This window comes from Enhydra lutris, unplaced genomic scaffold (genome assembly GCF_002288905.1).
Source record: "Enhydra lutris kenyoni isolate GAN:26980312 unplaced genomic scaffold, ASM228890v2 scaffoldscaffold94, whole genome shotgun sequence".
Lineage (NCBI taxonomy): Eukaryota > Metazoa > Chordata > Mammalia > Carnivora > Mustelidae > Enhydra > Enhydra lutris.
In genome coordinates, this window is record NW_019154178.1 from 4,280,783 (window position 1) to 4,299,755 (window position 18,973).

Below are 18,973 nucleotides of genomic sequence, written 5' to 3' on the forward strand. Positions count from 1 at the left end.
TCTCTTCAGTAGGCTCCTTACCTAGCATGGAACCCAACACAGGGCTTAAACTCACAACTCTGAGATCAAGAGCTAAGCTGAAATCAAGAGTCAGATGCTTAATTGACTGAGCCATCTAGAGACTCCCATTTTGTGTATTTTAGTTCCTAGCATTTTTTTAAATGAGTTTTGCATGTAGGTTTAGGAGGGATATTTTTCTTTTGTTTTCTTGTGTGTGTCATGTAGAAAGACTGCCTGATTTGGGGATTTGAATAAAGCTAGCCGCAAAGTGGAAAATACTCATTTCCCCTCTCACCTAGAAGTCTGTGAAGAATTTATACAAGTAATTAATTAACTGTTTGATAGGATTTACCTATAATGCCACTGAGAGCCCTGCAGTATTCTTAGTGGGTAAAAATTTTAATAGACACAGGGCTATTCAGATTTTACAGTTTTTCTTGGGCCAGATTTGATCATCTGACTTCCAAAGGTTTTTTTATCAACTTCATGTAAGTGGTTAAATTGGTTGACACAGTTTCTCATAACACTTCTTCCTTAACCTTATTTTCTTTTTCAGTGTTCCAAGATTCATTGTTTAAGCACCACACCCAGTGCTCCATGCAATATGTGCCCTCCCTAATACCTACGACCAGGCTTACCCATCCCCCCACCCCAATCCCTTCCAAAACTCTCTGTTTGTTCCTCAGCATCCAGATTCTCTCATGCTTCATCTCCCCCTCTGATTTCCCACAATTCCCTTTTCCTTTCCTTCTCCTAATGTCCTCCGTGTTATTCCTTATGCTCCACAGGTAAGTGAAACCATATGATAACTGACTTTCTCTGCTTGGCTTATTTAATTTGGCATAATCTCTTCCAGTCCCATCCATGTTGATACAAAAGTTGGGTATTCATCCTTTCTGATGGAGGTGTAATATTCCATTCTATAAATGAACCATATCTTCTTTATCCACTTGTCCATTGAAGGGCATCTTGGCTCTTTCCACAGTTTGGTGACTGTGGCCATTGCTGCTATGAACATTGGGATACAGATGGCCCTTCTTTTCACTACATCTGTATCTCTGGGGTAAATACCCAGTAGTGAAATTGCAGGGTCATAGGGTAGCTCTATTTTTAATTTCTTAAGGAATCTCCACACTGTTTTCCAAAGTGGCTGCACTAACTTACATTCCCACCAACAGCATAAGAGGGTTCCCCTTTCTCCACATCCTCTCCACCACTTGTTGTTTATGGTCTTGTTAATTTTGGCCTTACTAACTGATGTAAGATGGTATCTCAATGTGGTTTTGATTTGAATTTCCCTGAAGGCTAATGATGATGAACATTTTTTCATGTGTCTGTTAGCCATTTATATGTCTTCTTTGGAGAAATGCCTGTTCATGTCTTCTGCCCATTTTTTGACATGATTATCTGTTTTTGGGTGTTGAGTTTGAGGAGTTCTTTATAGATCTTGGATATCAGCCCTTTGTCTGTAGTGTCATTTGTGAATATCTTCTCCCATTTCGTGGGTTGCCTCTTTGTTTTGTTGGCTGTTTCCTTTACTGTACAGAAGGTTTTTATCTTGACAAAGTCCCAAAAGTTCATTTTTGCTTTTATTTCCTTTGCCTTTGTAGACATGTCTTGAAAGAAGTTGCTGTGGCTGATGTCAAAGAAGTTACTGCCTATGTTCTCCTCTAGGATTTTGATAGATTCCTGCCTCACGTTGAGGTCTTTTATCCATTTTGAGTTTATCTTTGTGTATGGTGTAAGAGAATGGTCAAGTTTCATTCTTCTATGCATAGCTGTCCAATTTTCCCAGCACCATTTATTGAAGAGACTGTATTTTTTCCCACTGGCTATTTTTTCCTGCTTTGTCAAAGATTATTTGACAATAGAGTTGTGGGTCCATATCTGGACTCTCTACTCTGTCCCACTGGTCTATGTGTCTGTTTTTGTACCAGTACCATGCTGTTTTGGTGATCACAGCCTTGTAGTAAAGCTTTGTAGTAAAGCATCAGGCAACATGAGGCCCCCAGCTTTGTTTATCTTTTGCAACATTTCGTTAGCAATTTGGGGTCTTTTCTGGTTCCAGGCAAATTTTAGGATTGTTTGTCCCAGCACTTTGAATTAATTGTAGTGGATCTTAACACACCACTCAGTAACAGACAGATCATCTAAGCAGAAAATCAATAAAGAAACAAGAGCTTTGAATGACACATTGGCCCAGATGGACCTCATAAATATATATAGAACATTCCACCCTAAAACAGAATACACATTCTTCTCAAGTGCACATGGAACTTTCTCCAGAATAGACCACATACTGGGTCACAAATCAGGGCTCAATTGATACTAAAAGATTGAGATTATTCCCTGCATATTCTCAGACTGCAATGCTTTGAAACTGGAACTCAACCACAAGAAAAACTTTGGAAGGAGTACAAACACTTGGAAGCTAAAGACCAGTCTGCTCAAGAATGTTTGGATCAACCAAGAAATCAAAGAACTTAAACAATTCATGGAAGCCAAGGAGAACAAAGACACATTAGTCCAAAGCCTATGGGATACATATGGCAAAGGTGGTCCTAAGGAGAAAATACATAGCCATCCAAGCCTCACTCAAAAAAAAAGTGAAAAATCCGGGGGTGTCTAGGTGGCTCAGTGGGTTAAAGCCTCTGTCTTTAGCTCAGGTCATGATCCCAGGGTCCTGGGATCAAGCCCCACATCGGGCTCTCTGCTCAGCAGGGAGCCTGCTTCCTCCTCTCTCTCTCTGCCTGCCTCTCTGCCTACGTGAACTCTGCCTGTCAAATAAAAATAAATAATTTTTTTTTAAAAAATAGAAAAATCCCAAATACACCAACTCTCTTTACACTTCAAAGAATGGGAAGATCAACAACAAATTAAGCCAACCACACACACAAGAAGGGAAAAAATTAAGATTAGAGCAGATATCAGTGAGTTAGAAACTAGAGATACAGTAGAACACATCAACAAAACCAGAAGCTGATTCTTTGAAAGAATTAATAAGATCGATAAATGACTAGCCAAACTAATCCAAAAGAAAAGAGAGAGAACCCAAATTAATAAAATTATGAATGAAAGGGGGGAGATCATGACCAACACCAGGGAGATAGAAACAATCATCAAAAATTATTATCAACAGCTATATGCCAATAAGTTAAGCAACCTAGAAGAAATGGATGCATTCCTAGAAACCTATAAACTTCCAAGACTGAAACAGGAAGAAACTGACAACCTGAATAAATCTAGTAATGAGATTGAAGCAGTGATAGTGATCAAAAACCTCCTTAATCTTATTTATACAGTCTGTAGTGACGTTCCTGCTTTATCCTTTCCTGGTTAGTCAGACTACAAGTTTTTCAACTATTTTTTTTAAAAGCTTTGGTCTCCTTGATTTGGTTTCCTATTCCATCAATTTCATCTTTTACCATATTTACTTTTATTCAATTTGGCTCTAATTTCCTTTCTAGCTTCTTAAAGTGGAGGCTTAGATCATTGAATTTGGACTTTACCAATATAACCATTCAAAGCTATAAAATCCCAAGAACTGCTTTAGCTCCATCACACGAGTGTTTATATCTTGTGTTTTCATTTTCATTCAGTTCAAATATGTCCCAATTATCCCTGTGGTTTCTCCTCTGACCTCTGATATAGTCAGAAGCAGGTTGTTTACTTTGGGAATTTTGTGATATACACTTCATATGTATTTTCACATGCATTTCTGGAACTTATTTCTAATATACTTCCATTACGATCACAGAAGAAACTAGGATTTAAATTCTGTTAAATTTAAGCCTTGTTTTAAAGCCCAGAAAGTGGTCTTGGTGAATGTTTAATGAACACTTGAATGTGTATTCTGCTGTTCTTAGGTGAAGTGTTCTATAAGTAGCAACTGGGTCAAATTGGTTGGTTCAAGTGTCCCATATTTTTCCTGATTTTGTGCCTACTTGTTAACGATTACTGAGAGAATTGTTGAAATCTCCACGGATAATTGTGGCTCTATTGTACTTTCAGTTCTGTCCATTTTTCTATCATGGATTTTGAAGCTCTGCTATTACATGTGTGCATGTGTAGACTGTTATATCTTCCTGATGGCTAGCCACCTTATTGTGAAATATCTCTCTTATGTCTGATAAAGAATCTCACAAATATGATCACTGTACTACTATGTTTGGTGTTTCCATGGTACATGATTTCTCATCATTTCAATATTTTTCTTTATATCTGAAATTTCATATAGAAAGCACACTGTTAAGTTTTTTTTCCTTACAAACTCTTCATTTTAACTGGAGTGTTCACAACAATTAGGTTTAATGTAATTATCAATACAGTTGGGTCAAATAGAACAAACAAGATGGTAGCCCATCTCCTCTTTCTTCCATTTTTTCCCCTTATTCTGACTTATTTGAATCAAGCATGTATTTGATGAGTCCTTCTTATCTGCAATATTGGCTTAACTATATTACTTGGTTTCACATTTTAGTTGTTGCTTAGAGTTTATATTATGCACCCTTAAGCAGTCAGTAGGCCTGCAAAAAACATTATACCACATCACACAGAACATAAGATCTCAAGTGTCCTTCCCTCTCCTGTCCTCCGTGCTATTTTTTTATATAGCTCTGCAGGTCTTAAACCCCATCTTACATTTTTAAAGGAAATTTAAAATAAGGTGTGTATCCTATTCACACAAATTTACTACTACTTTCATATATATATACATATATATATATATATCCATGTTTCTTGTGGTGCAGGTCTATTGGTAATACATTCTTAACTTTGGTTTCTCTGAAAAATTATGTAGCCTCATTTTTTAGTCCTATTTTCTCTGAATATAAAATTAAGCTTACACTGTCATTTAGCACTTTAAGGATATTGTTCCATCGTCTTCTGACTTGCATTGTTTTTGATCAGAAATCAGAATTTTTTTTTCTGTATTCCCATGTACATAATTACTCTTTCCTCTGACTTTTTTATCCTCTTTCAAATTTTTATTAAATTTCTACTTAGTTAGCATAATGTGACATTGGTTTCAGGAGTAGAATTTTGCAACTCATTACTAACTTGTAACACCCAATGCTCACTGCAACAAGTGCCTGCCCTTAGTACCCTTCCCCCGCAACCTCCATCAACCCTCAATTCATTCTCATTACAAGTCTCTCGCCGTTTCCCTTTTCTCCTTCCCATATGTTCATCTGTTTTGTTTCTTAAATTCCACATGAGTGAAATCATATGGCATTTGTCTTTCTCTGACTTATTTGGTTTAGCATAATACAATCCAGCTTTATCCACGTTGTTGCAAATGGCAAGATTTCATTCTTTTTTAAGGCTGGGTAATTCCATTATATACACACACATCATCATCATCATCATCTTTATCCATTCATCAGTCAATGAACATTTGGACTCTCTCTATAGTTTGGCTAGTGTTGATAATGCTGTTATAAACCGGTGTGTGTGTGTCCCTTCAAATCTGTATTTTTGCGTCCTTTGGGTAAATATCTAGTAGTACAAATATAATTCCCCTATGAACCAGCAATTGCAATTTTTCACGTTTCCTTTATCACTAGTCTCAGCAATGTGATTTGGATGTGCCCTGGCCTGGATGGGGTGTAGGTGTATTCTCTACTTTGTAATTCCTTGTTATATGGGTTTGTAATCTTTTTATCCAATTTTAATGTTATTGCTGTTATATATCCACATAATTTCACTGTCCTCTTGATGGTCTATTCTTTCCTTCTGAGATTCTGTCTTTACATGGAGGTGCTAGATTTTTTTCCCAACAGCTTACTGAAGTGGTTTTCAATCTCTTATTTATAGCTCTCTTTTAGCTGATTTCTATTGTTCTTTCTTTACATTCAGTGATCTTCTCTTCTACAGTTCCCCATCTATTAACCTTATCCAGGGAAATTCATTGCAGATCATGTATTTCCTTATACATCTAGAAGGTACATCGTACATTGACTTCTTTTCGATCTTCCATTCTTCTCATTACATCTGTGTTTTCTTTTAATCCTTGGATGTACCTGCAGTATTTGTGATTGCTTTAACATCCTTGTCTGCTCATTCCATTCTTTTTTCATTTCTTCTGATTTTTTTTTCCTGTGGCCTTTTCCCCCCACTTCACATATCTTCTAGTAGCATTTTAGTGAATGCTAAAGATTTTGAATTTTAGGTGTAGAATGCTACAGTTTTTCTGGTTTACCTTTAAAGAGCATTGAACTCTTTTCTGTTATGTAAGTGGGTTATTTGTAGAGCCTATTAAGCTCTGGTCTCCTTAGCCTTCAGCTTAAGGTTAGAGTAGCCCCATTCCTAAGATATGGTCCTACTGGAGTCTCAGCAGAGGACCCAGGATGCTAAGCTTCTCTACTTGGTCAGACACCAATGTCTCACAGCCTCATGCAGACTCCACAATCCTTTCAGCTCCCATTCCCCTATAGTTGTTTTGTACCAGCCTTAGAAAGCCCGGTCCCACATATGTGTAGCTTGGTATTCAGCTCAAGACCAAGAGATGCTTATGCACCTTTCCAGGGCTTCTATTTTGTGTGGCTCCCCCCACCCCAACACACACTGCCCACAATTTCCAACCACACTGTCAGATTTAATTTCTATTTTTAATCTCCTCAGCCCAGTAAGACCGTGTCTTCTGCTTAGACTTCACTTCCCTATCTTTTGCCAAGTACCTTTAGGCAAAAGGTCAGAGGAATCACGGAGCCTATCATTTGTGTTGGTCTTCCCTCAAGAATCATTCTTTTGGGGCGCCTGGGTGGCTCAATGGGTTAAGCCTCTGCCTTTGGCTTAGGTCATGGTCTCAGGGTCCTGGGATCGAGCCCCACATCGGGCTCTCCGCTCAGTGGGGAGCCTTCTCTGCCCCCCCCTCACCTGCCTCTCTGCCTACTTGTGATCTCTGTTAGATAAATAAATAAAATCTTTAAAAAAATCATTCTTTCACTGCCCATTGTCCAAAATCTGAAAGTAGATTTATGTATATTTCTACTTCATAATTTTGTATGCTGCAAGGACTAAACAAGTAGTGGTTATTTCCTCCTGCCTGACTGGAAGCAGCGATATATAATTGTACAAATTTGTGTGCCATTTATCAACTTACTGCCCTTCAATTTCAAATTTCCTTCCTTTGCTTGCTTTGAAGAAACCAAACTGGGCCTCTGACCCTGGGCACATTAAGCTCTGTCTGGGACAGGACCCTGCAGACATATTTCAGGAGGAAGGGACTTTCCATCCTGGGCCCCAAGTGCTCTACTTGGCAGGTTTCTGTAACATGAGCTGGCTTCACCAGCACCAAGGTCTTACAACATGGGCAGCTTCTCTAGCATCCAGCTCCTGTGGCTCATGCCAAATCATGAACACCCAGAAATAAGCAGTTTCCCTCAGCATCCCTCTTTGCACAGTGTCCAAAAGGACACCATCCTTGGAATAGCTTTCCCCAGCATGCTAGAGGGCAAATTTCTGGCCAATTCCAAGTGAGTTACAGTAAGCCAATATCATACCCTCGCTAATAAGGTCCAGATCTTAACCTTCGTATAGAAAAGGTTGCCTCTTCCTTGGGTGTTTGCTGGGTTTTTAATATTCATCTTTATTAAATTTTCCTGAATGCACACATGAGGTTTCTGAATCAGAGCAGATTTCTTATTATGCTCCCGCACAATCAACAGTCAGGATGACATTGGAACATTAGTCTCCCCACATTTGCAATCCTGCAGAATGATGTGATAAGAGCCAGATGGAAAATATATCCTTACAAGTGGCACACTTACTCTGGATTGGAGAGGTGAAGAAATAGGAATGTCCTCCATTGGTAACAGGGAAAGAGACGATTCTTCCTCTGAGTGTCTCCTTGGAGACAGGATGTGAAGGATCTTTAATCCTTTGTTATGTAAATAAATCTCTCCAGGAGGAAGATAAACCCAGTGCCTATGGCTTTTACAACTTAGAAAATTTCTTCAGGGCTCCAAACTCCACCCCTTTTGAAATGTAAACAAGAGGGAGATAATACTCTAACTCAGGTGTCTAGCCTAAATAAATAAATAAATAAATAACCACCATTGGCTCTGGGGAAGATAAGTGCAGCTTTATTGTATAGAAGCAATTAGCTCCACCATCAGAGAAACACATAGCTGCAGAGCTAATCTTCATTGTATGTAGAAAGTAAAATGATTCTAGGGGAAATAAAAACAAACCCTTTATTCTTATAATGTGTACATTTCCATGGTTCAGGAACACCAAAATTCCTGAGAATATTTGTCTTCCCACCCTACCCTATCTTAGGCCTGGCGATAGTGGCAGTTCCTTTTATCTGCCATTCCAATGTTCTTCAGAATCACCTTTACTAATTGCTATCAATATTTCATTGCTCCAGTTCCTTGAAGTTAATAATTCTTTATATTAAACTCCCTATTCTAATTACTGTGACAGGTCTTCAAATTAGACCCTGACTGATGGAGATTTAGGATTTACCCTCCCATTTACATCTTGTTAAACACCTGTAGTAATTGCTACTTTCTGTTCAACAGATCCAATTTGTACAATCTCATCAATATAGTTGATAAGTGTGAGGTTTTATGAAATGTTGTGACAAGCAAGATTTCTGTGGTCTATACAATGACAGGGAGAAGGATGGTCCTCACTTTACAGCAAGACAATGCAAATACATCATTGGTTCTCCCAAATAAAATCAACTGCTTCCAGTTACCTTGAAACTTGGCATGTAGAAAAATTCTTTATCCAGGTCAATAGTTACATACCAAATAACAATTCATTCCAGCAAAGATAGGACACCTGAGGACAAGAACTACAACTGATACCACAAGGTGATTAGGTTGACAATACCCCATAGTCATTCTCTAACATACACAGGACTTCTTCACAGGCCAAACAAGAAAAACTAAATGGAAATACAATGAGTGTTACCATCCCTGTTTCCTTCAAGTCTTTTACAGTGCCATGAATCTCTACAATTCCCATAGTAATACAATAGTGCTTCTCGCTTATTATCTCGGTAGAAAGAATACTTGCTACTAAAAGGGTAATCAGGGAGCCACTGTGGGGACTCTGCCGATTGCTAAGTGTATCTACCCTCATTTCACATTCAAGAATTGAGGAAATAACCGCTGGGTGAGACCTGGAACCAAATGGCTCCAATGGGTCAGACCCGAACTAACACTACATCTCTCACCTAACTTCAGTCACCACAGTAGAGTCAACCAGTCCAGTCTTTCCACCAGGTTCCAAACCCATATCAATCCAAGACCCAGAGCCTCCTGACTGAAAAGGAGGCCAAGTCTCTTTGAGGAAGTATCCTGCACCATTAATGTAAATACACACTCTAAGTCTTCCACCAAACCTTCCCCTCCAAAGTGGACTTGTGCCGGTGTATTAGAGTGACCTCACTGAGAGACAGAAAATACCTGGACCTTTTAAGGACTACTTGATGTGGACCCTGAAGTGATGCCAATATCTTGGGACCCAAAATCTCACCATGGCTCACCAATCAAAATGGGGGCTCACAGTGGTCATGTGGACAAAATGGCATGCTCTAAGGATGTCAGTCGGCCTCTTTCCCCAGCTACCTAAGCATTTGTTCAAAGGCCCAGGAACAAAGTGGCCATATTGGCAGGGGTAACCTCAACAATAAGGATGCCCCCTTACCAAGACTGCCTAACACTATTGTTGAACACCTACACTGCCACAAACACAGACCAACCCATAGCCCTAAATGTGGCACCATCCCTTGTTTAAAAAAAACAAGCAAGCAAGCACAAACACCAGCCCAGTGGTAGGTTAGTTATACTGGATCTCTTTTATCATGGAAGGGGCAGAAATTTGTCTTTTCTGGGATAGGCACATATTCTGGAAATGGATTTGCTCTCCCTGCCCATAATGCTTCTGCCAGCATCTGCCAGCATACCGTCTGTGGACACTCAGAATGCCTTAGCCATCATCACAGCATTCCCCAGCATTACAGCTGATCAAGAAACTCATTTTGCAGTTAAGAAAGTACAGCACTAGACTCATGTTCATGAAACTAGTCTTACCACATACTCCATCATCCAGAAATAGCTGATGTATTGGGAAGATGAATAGCCTACTAATGACAGGGTTACATCACCAGTTGAGAAATATCTTGAAATGACAGAGTTCCGCTCTGAAGAAAGCAGTGTAAATTTTTGAATCAGACAATTCTACGACCAGAATTCATGGGTCTAGAAGTTAAAAGGAGTAAAAGAAGCTGCTCCTTTCGCTTATTATATCTAATAACTCATTTGCAGAATATTTCCTCATGTGCCAGCATCCTTGAGCTCCACTGGTCTTCATCTCCTTGGGGAAAATATTTCCACTAGGGAATAAAAAGATGAGACCACTGCCTGGCCATTTGTGGCCCCATGTTGCCTGAACCAACAGGCAATCTCATTAAAATTTGTTATATTAAATTTGCATATTCCAAGTACTCTGATTTCTATCTCTTGAATAGACCATGACTGATACCCTACTTCTCTACACTAAGTATAGTGTGTCATACTTTCTAAGCACTGCTGGATCTCACTTGTTTTAACATCCTACATTTCAATATCTTATTCAGCTCAAAATATTTTCCAATTTCTATTATTATTTTTAATTTTATTTTTTCAGCATTCCAAGATTCATTGTTTATGCACCACACCCAGTGCTCCATGAACTAACCCATCAGTTACCAGTCTTTTAATTTCCAAATACGTAAATATTTTTTCCAGATTTTTTACTTATAATTGAACTCCATTATGGAGTTCATTATGGAGAAAACATAGTTTTCTTATAAATTTATTGAATCTTGTTTTACAACATGTCATATGCTGTTGGTTCCATGTGCACTTGAAATGATATTCTGCCATTAGTCGTAATGTTCTAAAAGTATCAATAGATTCAGTTTATTGAAACTGAAACTGCTTTTTTAGTACTTATCTTCTGTCTACTCAATTGCTAAGAGAGAAGTATTAAAATCTCCAACCAGAACTATACATTTATTGACTTCTCTATTTAACTTAGTTTTTATTTTGGAGCTCCAGTATTAAGAGCATGCTCATTTAAGACTGCTAGGTCTTACGGATGGCCTTTATCTTAATAAAATCTCTCTTCGTGGTATTATTTTTGATACTTTGTCCAATATTAAATTTAAAGTACAAATGAAATAATGAAACTTTGATAAAATCAAAATACTTTCTTTATTGCCAGAAATGTTATAGGGATTTCTGGAAGGTATAACCACTCCAGTATATATAGAGAGAGAGTTTGTATTGTATATTCTTACCCCCTTCTTTCAATTTATGTATTTCAAGTATCTCTCTTCTTAATAGCATAGAATTTTCTTGCTGGGTTTTATCCATTCTGACAATGTCTGCCTTTTCATGGTTAGTATATTTAGGTTGAACATAATTATTAATATTGTTGGGCTTAAGTCTACTGTTCTGCTGTTTTTAATTTGCCCCATTTGTTATTTGTTCCTCTGTCCCTCCCTTTATTCCTTCTTTTGAATATTTTGTGCTCTATTTTCTCTACTGCCTTCTTAACTATACTTCATTGCTCTATTAACACGTGCATTTTTAAATTAAATATTTTATTTATTTGAGAGCATGCACATGCAAGCATGAGGGGAGGTGGGGCAGAAGGAGACGCCAACTCCCTGCTGAACAGGGAGCCCAGTGCAGAGCTCCATCCCTAAGACCATGACTCATGGTGAAGGCAGACACTTAACCAACTGAGCCACCCTGGTGCCCTTTAACACATGCATTCTTAACCTATCACAATCTTTCTTAGGGTTAAAAATTGTACCACTTCTTGTCAAAGGCATCTCAAGAGTGTAATTAAATTTACCCTTCATTGAGCTACAGTTATATGTACAACATGTAGATACATTATGAGTCTAATAATATTTTTTAAAATATATTCCTTAAAAATCATTCAGAGAAGAAAAATAGAATATGTTATATTTACTCACTATGGCCCATTTCCTGTCATCTCCATTTCTATCACTTGCATCTGGTGTCCTCTCCCTTCAACCTGAAGAACTCGTTTTAGCATGCTGGTAGTACATAAATTAGCTCAATATTCACTTACCTGAAAATATCTATTTCACCTTTGGTTTTGAATGATATTTTTCCTGGATTTAGAATTCTGGCTTAACACTAAAAATGTCATTTAATTGTTTCCTGGTCTCCATTGTCTCTAATTAGAAGGTATTGTTATTCCCTGGTATGTAATAGGTTTATGTTAATCCGATGACTTTCAAAGATTTTCCTTTATTTTTGGTTTCAAAGATTTGATCTCTGAAATACAGAGATTTGATAATCTTTTCACTTATCCTACTTGAGATTCTTGGAGATTCTTAGATCTGCAAAAGTTTCTATTTCTCATTAATTGTTGAAATTTTTGGCCAGTAGGTCTTCAAGTACTTGACATGTTCTATTCTCTTTTTGAGGCTCCAGTTACATGGACATTAGACTTCTCATATTGTTGCATGAATCACTAAAACTTCATTTTGTTCATTTTTTGTCTTCCTCTTATTCTAGAATTTATTGATCCATCGTCAGTTTAATCGACTCTTCTACAAACTCCAATATACTATTTACAAATTAGCCAACATTTCATTTTAAATATTTTTTCTTTTCGTTCCCATGTTGAGCATTTTATAACTGTATGTGAGACATAGTGGATGACCCATTACAAAAATTTTGGATTCATTAGTTGTGGTGCACTTGCTGTCTCTGTGCACAGACACAATGTTGGGACGTCCCCCCAGAGCAGTATTTGGACACACCAAACTCATTCACTGTGACCTCTTCCTACCATACATGGACATACAAAGATGAAGGTCACCAACTAGGTAGTGCCGTTTTCTTCTCTGTGGTTCCATGGTTTTCTTGTATAGCATTAATCTTTATCAAAATGGGTTGCAACTAAATTATTAGCCACTCAACAGCAAGGCTCGAGTCTTATTTCTGTCTCCCTAGTGCCTAAACCAGTGGCTGATACTCAGAATAGACAGGCATAATTATTGATGTAACAAACGGAATTGTTTAAAAATTCAGGAATCCTATAACGCTAACACAAAACTCAAAATCCAAGAAAATGTGGGTCATCTAATTCAGAAGAAAACACTCTATTATAAGCTCTGTTCCAAGTGCAGACATCAGTGAACCATGAGATAAATTTAAGTGCCACGTAGTAAATATTTAAAGAAGTATATTCATGATCTTCAATAGGCTTTGTTTACAAAGGCAGAGGAAGAAATAGGACATTTCAGGAAGAGTCCATAGCAACTGATTGAAATGAAGCTTTAGCATTTAAACACAAGGTTTACTCCTCTTACCTTACTCCCTGGTCAGAACAAGGTGTATGCATGTACATGGAACAACAGCATGGCATTCAGAATCAACAGATCTGTGAGGCTCACTTCTGTGTTCATCCTCTCTCTCTTTTTTTTTAAAGATTTATTTATTTATTTGACAGAGAGAGAGATCACAAGCAGGCAGAGAGGCAAGCAGAGAGAGAGGAGGAAGCAGGCTCCCCGCTGAGCCGAGAGCCCAATGTGCGGCTCGATCCCAGGAGCGTGGAATCATGACCTGAGCTAAAGGCAGAGGCTTAACCCACTGGGCCACCCAGGCGCCCCATTCGTCCTCTCTTTAATGGTGCACATGACCTCAGGGAAGTCACTTCATCTATTCCCATTATACTCATCTGAGAAATGTGGAAGTACTATGTCCCTTACAGGAGTGCTGGGAAACTTGAGTGAGGTCATGAATGGAAAAGACCTTTGTGAACCATAAAGAGTTACATAAATATTAGAGATATTTAATACACAGTAAAAATAAGGCATTAGTGCTTATCATGGCACTCATCACATCTAAAACTCCGAAATATTCTCTCTCCCCACGAAACACATGTGTGTGCTCATACACACGTGATCGGATACACACATGGAGACACACTTCAGCAAGGGCACAAAACTGATTTGGAACCTTGCACCTTTTAAACTGGAGGGAAAGATGAACCATGAGAGACTATGGACTCTGAGAAACAAACAGGGTTTTAGAGGGAAGGGCGGTGGGGGATATGTTAGCCTGGTGATGGGTATTAAGGAGGGCACGGATCGCACCGGAGCACTGGGTGTTGCATGCAAACAATGAATCGCGGAGCACTACACTGAAAACTAATGATGTACTGTATGGTGACTAACATAATAATAAATTATGTATACCTCTGTGCAAGTTAAGCAATGTGTGCCACATACTCCCTGGCTGTCTTTTGGCTTCATTTTCTTTTCTTTCCTGCTGACCCCCCTCCCCTGAGACATTTGTGCTCATTAAGAAAATGTTTGTTGTACTTACTGTTGGGAGAACTGCAACTTTTCTCCTCTGATCCATCATGCGTCATTGTAAGTAGGATGCGGAAGGATCTCAGGTGAAACTAGTTTTCTCCAGAGAAGCTATGAAGTCAACACCGAAAATTTTTTTTCTAAAGTTCGAAGACCCCTAATAGTTGATTTCATTTTTTTTCAGTTTTAAGGGACCAACAAAATACACCAATGTCAATAGTTTATGAAGTGAGAACTGCTTGTAGGCAATCCCACAATGGGGAAAAATGATTTCAAGTAGCTTTTCTGTTCTTTTCTCTGTTGGTTTACTTTAGGTGAGGGTAGTCTGTAAAGCAGACAGAGGGAATAGGACAGATCAATCTAAAAAAAACCTGCAAATCCCCAGATAGGACCTTATACTCAATAGGTGTTCACACGATCATATATCCTAAGACACATGAAGAACCTACTACTCGTCAGGTTGATATCTGACATGGCAACAGGCACACAGAGATGAATAAACTACCCACTGTCCTGACATGTGCAGCCTTTATAGGCTCGTATTCTCTGCTCAGGCTCCTTCCCTTCCCCTGACCACCTCCTAGACTTCAACTGCCCCAAGGCCACAGAAAGTTCATTAAACATCAACAAATGCTTTCCTGACCTTACCAGATCTGAGCAATTCTCTGTGTACAACACCCCTCACCCCAAACAAGAATCCTGTGCTCGTGCCGGTAGCACGTTTTTGCCCTTTATGCTAATTTGTCTCCCCTACTGAACTGTGAATAACACGAAACGCCCTGCATTCCTCATGGTCGAGGAATAGTTCCCGTAGAACAGTACCTGCAAGTAGTCAATGGCCTGACACAGTGCTTGAAAAATATAGATTTAATAAGTTATGGGCATTTTTCTGATGAACAAAAGAGCTGAACAAAAAGACGACTAAAAGAATAGAGGTATTGGTAGCATGCGAGATGAAGGGAGGGGTAGAGAGATTCTGCAGGATGATGATAAAGACGATGAAGAGAGATGGATGGCTGACATGAGGGCTAAGCGTTACAAATTTAGGAGCTGGCAATAAAAGGAGTCACTGATCTGGATTCATCCTACTGGGAGGCTCTGTGGCCACACTGGCCTATACACCCTTGTACTGTCTGCTGCACGTCCCTTGTGGGAGAGGAGTCCTCCATCGAAGCTGAAGCCATGCAAAGTAGGAGGACAGGAGGCTGTACCTGTTCATGAGATAGGAGGGGAGTGGCAGGACTGATGTTTAAAAACTTAGGGGATTTGGGGAGAAGGGGTGGGAGAAGGCAAGAAAACTCAGTAAAGATGAGCACATGTCCTTGTGATAGCCCCCTCTCCCCTCAGCCTCCCAGCCAGGCATCTCTGACCCCCTCCATTTCCTCAACTTAATGAAAAAGCAGCAACATGAACATGGGCAAAAATGGACAGGATCAAAGAGTGCTTCTTTGGGAGAGTTTAAGGAAATTGTGGAAGCAAATGATCTATAAAAGAGGGAAGTTGGATCTTGTCTCATTTCTGCTAGGATTTTGGGGAAGAAATGGTTATACCAGAGAAAATTTTCCATAAGAATATGAAGGAAAAGGCACATTCACCTTTGTATTCATGATGTAATAATTTCAGAAAGTTCAAATGCCCTCTGAGGTCTCTCCAAGCACTCCTTACAGGACCAGGACACCTCTTTTAGAAGGAGAGCAGTGCTGGTCATCAGCTGACATCAGCGACTGCCTCACTCCACTGTGACAGACGGCCACAGTGCAGAAAGACTCCTTCAGCCTTCAGCCAGTGACCTCAGAGGGATCTGTAGAGCAGAAGAAAATTACAGCTCACCTAGAAGAGGCTTCGGTGCCACTCCAGTGGCACAGAACAGACAAACACAAGTGGAAAGTAAGGGCAGGAGCCCACATGGGGATGGAATAACTAGGGGGAGCAGGATTGTATGAAAACATGTTTCCATGTCTGTTTTAGCATCTTCTAGCTGAGTCTAGGTAGAGATAAATTCTGACGGGAAGGTCTACAAAAATATTCAAACAATCTTCCTCCTTAAGGGTATACAATAATATAACATGGTTATACTTATTTTGATATAAACACAGGAAAAGTATGAAGTTTTAACTGTTTACTGAGAGAAGGGAGTTTAATGGCATCTTCTTCAGATTCTAGAATGAGTGCAGCCAATACCTGACTACTAAACTCAAATCCACTGCAGGTGCCTCAGACCAATTAAAAATCTAGAAAGCTTCCATAGGTTGGAAAACCATCTTTATGGAAAATATATCTGGATAAAAGTATGGTTACAGAAATGCCACCAGTACGTTCTCTCCCTGCCTAGCTTCTGGGGAACAAGGGTTTTTGCCTTATTCCACAGAAGTAGGGATACCCATAGAAATGAGTACTGCTGGAAGAGCTCACACGTTTGAGTAATAAAGTGAGCTTTGTTGAAGCTGTTCATTTTTCAATCAGCAAGAATTAAGGAAACACTTTCTGAAATGATTGCTACAAGGCAAATGTTTTAATTCCTGAGGATGAAAGCCATCCTTGGGCTGTCTCTCCTGCTTGTTTTCTTAAGACCCCATCCGTGTCTGTTCCAACAGCCTCCTCTTCACATCTCCTTACCAGACTAGGTCAAGGACTTGACTGAGCGGAGCCAGATGAAGTGAGGGCGAGAAGAGATTCCCAAACCAAAATCCTGAGGCAAACAAGTAGTCCTAAATCTGGCTTGGAAGGATTCCCATATCTAAGGAACAATATTCACTAGAACATAAAACTGCTTTCTACCTTGTCCCCAGAGCATGAAAAAGAAAAGCGTTTCTACCGTTTGACCTTATTCTCGAGAAGAGCTATATTTGATGAACTTGTGTACTGCGGCATGTTTGTGAGCAGACACACGTTACACTGGGCTAAAGGTCTCCTGACAAAGTGATTCAATCTGTTGAGAAATGTTTTTTGCCTACAGCTCTGCATAGGGCATCCTTGACCTCCTTGTTTCTCAGACTGTAAACAACAGGGTTCAGCAAGGGAGTGATGATAGTGTAAGTCACAGAGAGAAGAGGTCTTTTTCTATGGAGTTCTCACACTTGGGCTTGAGGTAGGCAATAGAGGCACAGCCATAGTGGACAATGACCACCGTGAGGTGGGAGGCACAAGTGGCAAAGGCCTTCTTCTGGCCCTCAGTGGAGGCAATCTTGAGAATGGTGGAGATGATGAAGACATAGGAGATGAAGATCAAGCCCACAGGGACCAGGATCACAAATGAACTGACACCATAATTGATCATCTCATTAATAGTGGTATCAGTACAAGAGAGTTTCTGACTGGATAAATGTCACAGAAGAAGTGCTCCTCCATGGTGCCACAGAAGGACAAACTGAACATGGCTGCCACATGGAGAACTACCATAAACAGGCCAGTGCAAAGGACCCACATACATACATGGCACACACTCCTTTGCTCATGAGGACTGTGTACCTCAGGGGGTTGCAGATGGCCACGTAGCGGTCATAGCCCCTTGCTGTAAGCAAGAAGCAATTGTTAGTGGCCAAGATGACAAAAAAGAACATCTGAGTTGCACAGCCTGCCAAGGAAATGGGCTGGTTACGGAAAAGGAGACCGGAAAGCATTTGTGGGACACTGACCAACGTGTACACAGTCTCAGAACTAGCCAACATGCTCAGGAAGAAGTACATGGGAGTGTGGAGATGACGGTCAACATGGATGATGGTCACAATGACAACATTACCAGTTAGAGTTAAAATGTAGATGGCAAGGAAAACCACAAAGAGTGTTATCTGGTGCTTTCCGAAGACTGAGAATCCCAGGAAGATGAATTCTGTCACTTCTGTGAAGTTCTTTCTCTGCATTTTGCTAGATCAGTGTCTGAAAGCAATAAAGGAAGTCATCAAGGAAAACATTTTCATCAGCAACTGGAGTGTACTAGAAGGGACAATAATACCCGAAGTGAGTGAGCCCAATTCTTTCTTTTAGGACCGCTGAGCCCAGGCCCGAGGTACTTGCACCTGAAGAGAGAGCTACCAGTGCCTCCCTGGGGCTTACCCACATGTGCATTATCATTGTGGAGTAAACCATTTCCTGTGTGTGGCCAAGACTGCTAAATAAACGCTTACCTCACATGCATCATACTGATGTAAAGGGAAGAAAACTACGAGGAGGAAGTCCTGCTCTGTGTCCCCACCGGTAATGACACCCACCACTTAGAACAAACTCTGTTAACCAGGTGACACACAGAAGAGGGTTTCAGTGGGAATGATACGGCAGAATGGAGGAGTCCGGAGAGAGGAACTTGGAAAAGTGGTCACTGGATTTGGTAAGAGTCACCAAGACCTTTTATATGGCATTTCATTCAGTTGAGTTCTGAATCTAGAAACTTCATTTCAGAGGGCTAATATGGCCCAAACAGGTCATCAGAGCCTCAAAGCAGACTTTCTGCCACGGTCACTTCACTGTTTACTCAAGTGCCACTGAAGAGATCTCTTTTGCTGACTCATCATCCTTCTAAGAGATGAAGTCAGGAAGAGAGAATTGTGATGAGAGGACATTGCTTTGTCTCCACTGCAACAGGAGCATGTTAGAGTTAAGTCAAGGCATGGATAC

General features: G+C 39.8%; 1 protein-coding gene across 1 annotated transcript in view; it reads right to left on the reverse strand.

The window, feature by feature from the left end:
* LOC111138875 (olfactory receptor 10J3-like) overlaps positions 1–18,222 on the reverse strand; it is a 145,673-nt gene extending 127,451 nt beyond the window's left edge. The window contains 2 exon segments of the mRNA XM_022490811.1: positions 17,727–17,772; positions 17,775–18,222. Of these exon segments, the coding sequence (XP_022346519.1) occupies positions 17,727–17,772; positions 17,775–18,222 (494 nt within the window).
* Positions 18,223–18,973: the final 751 nt, after the last annotated feature.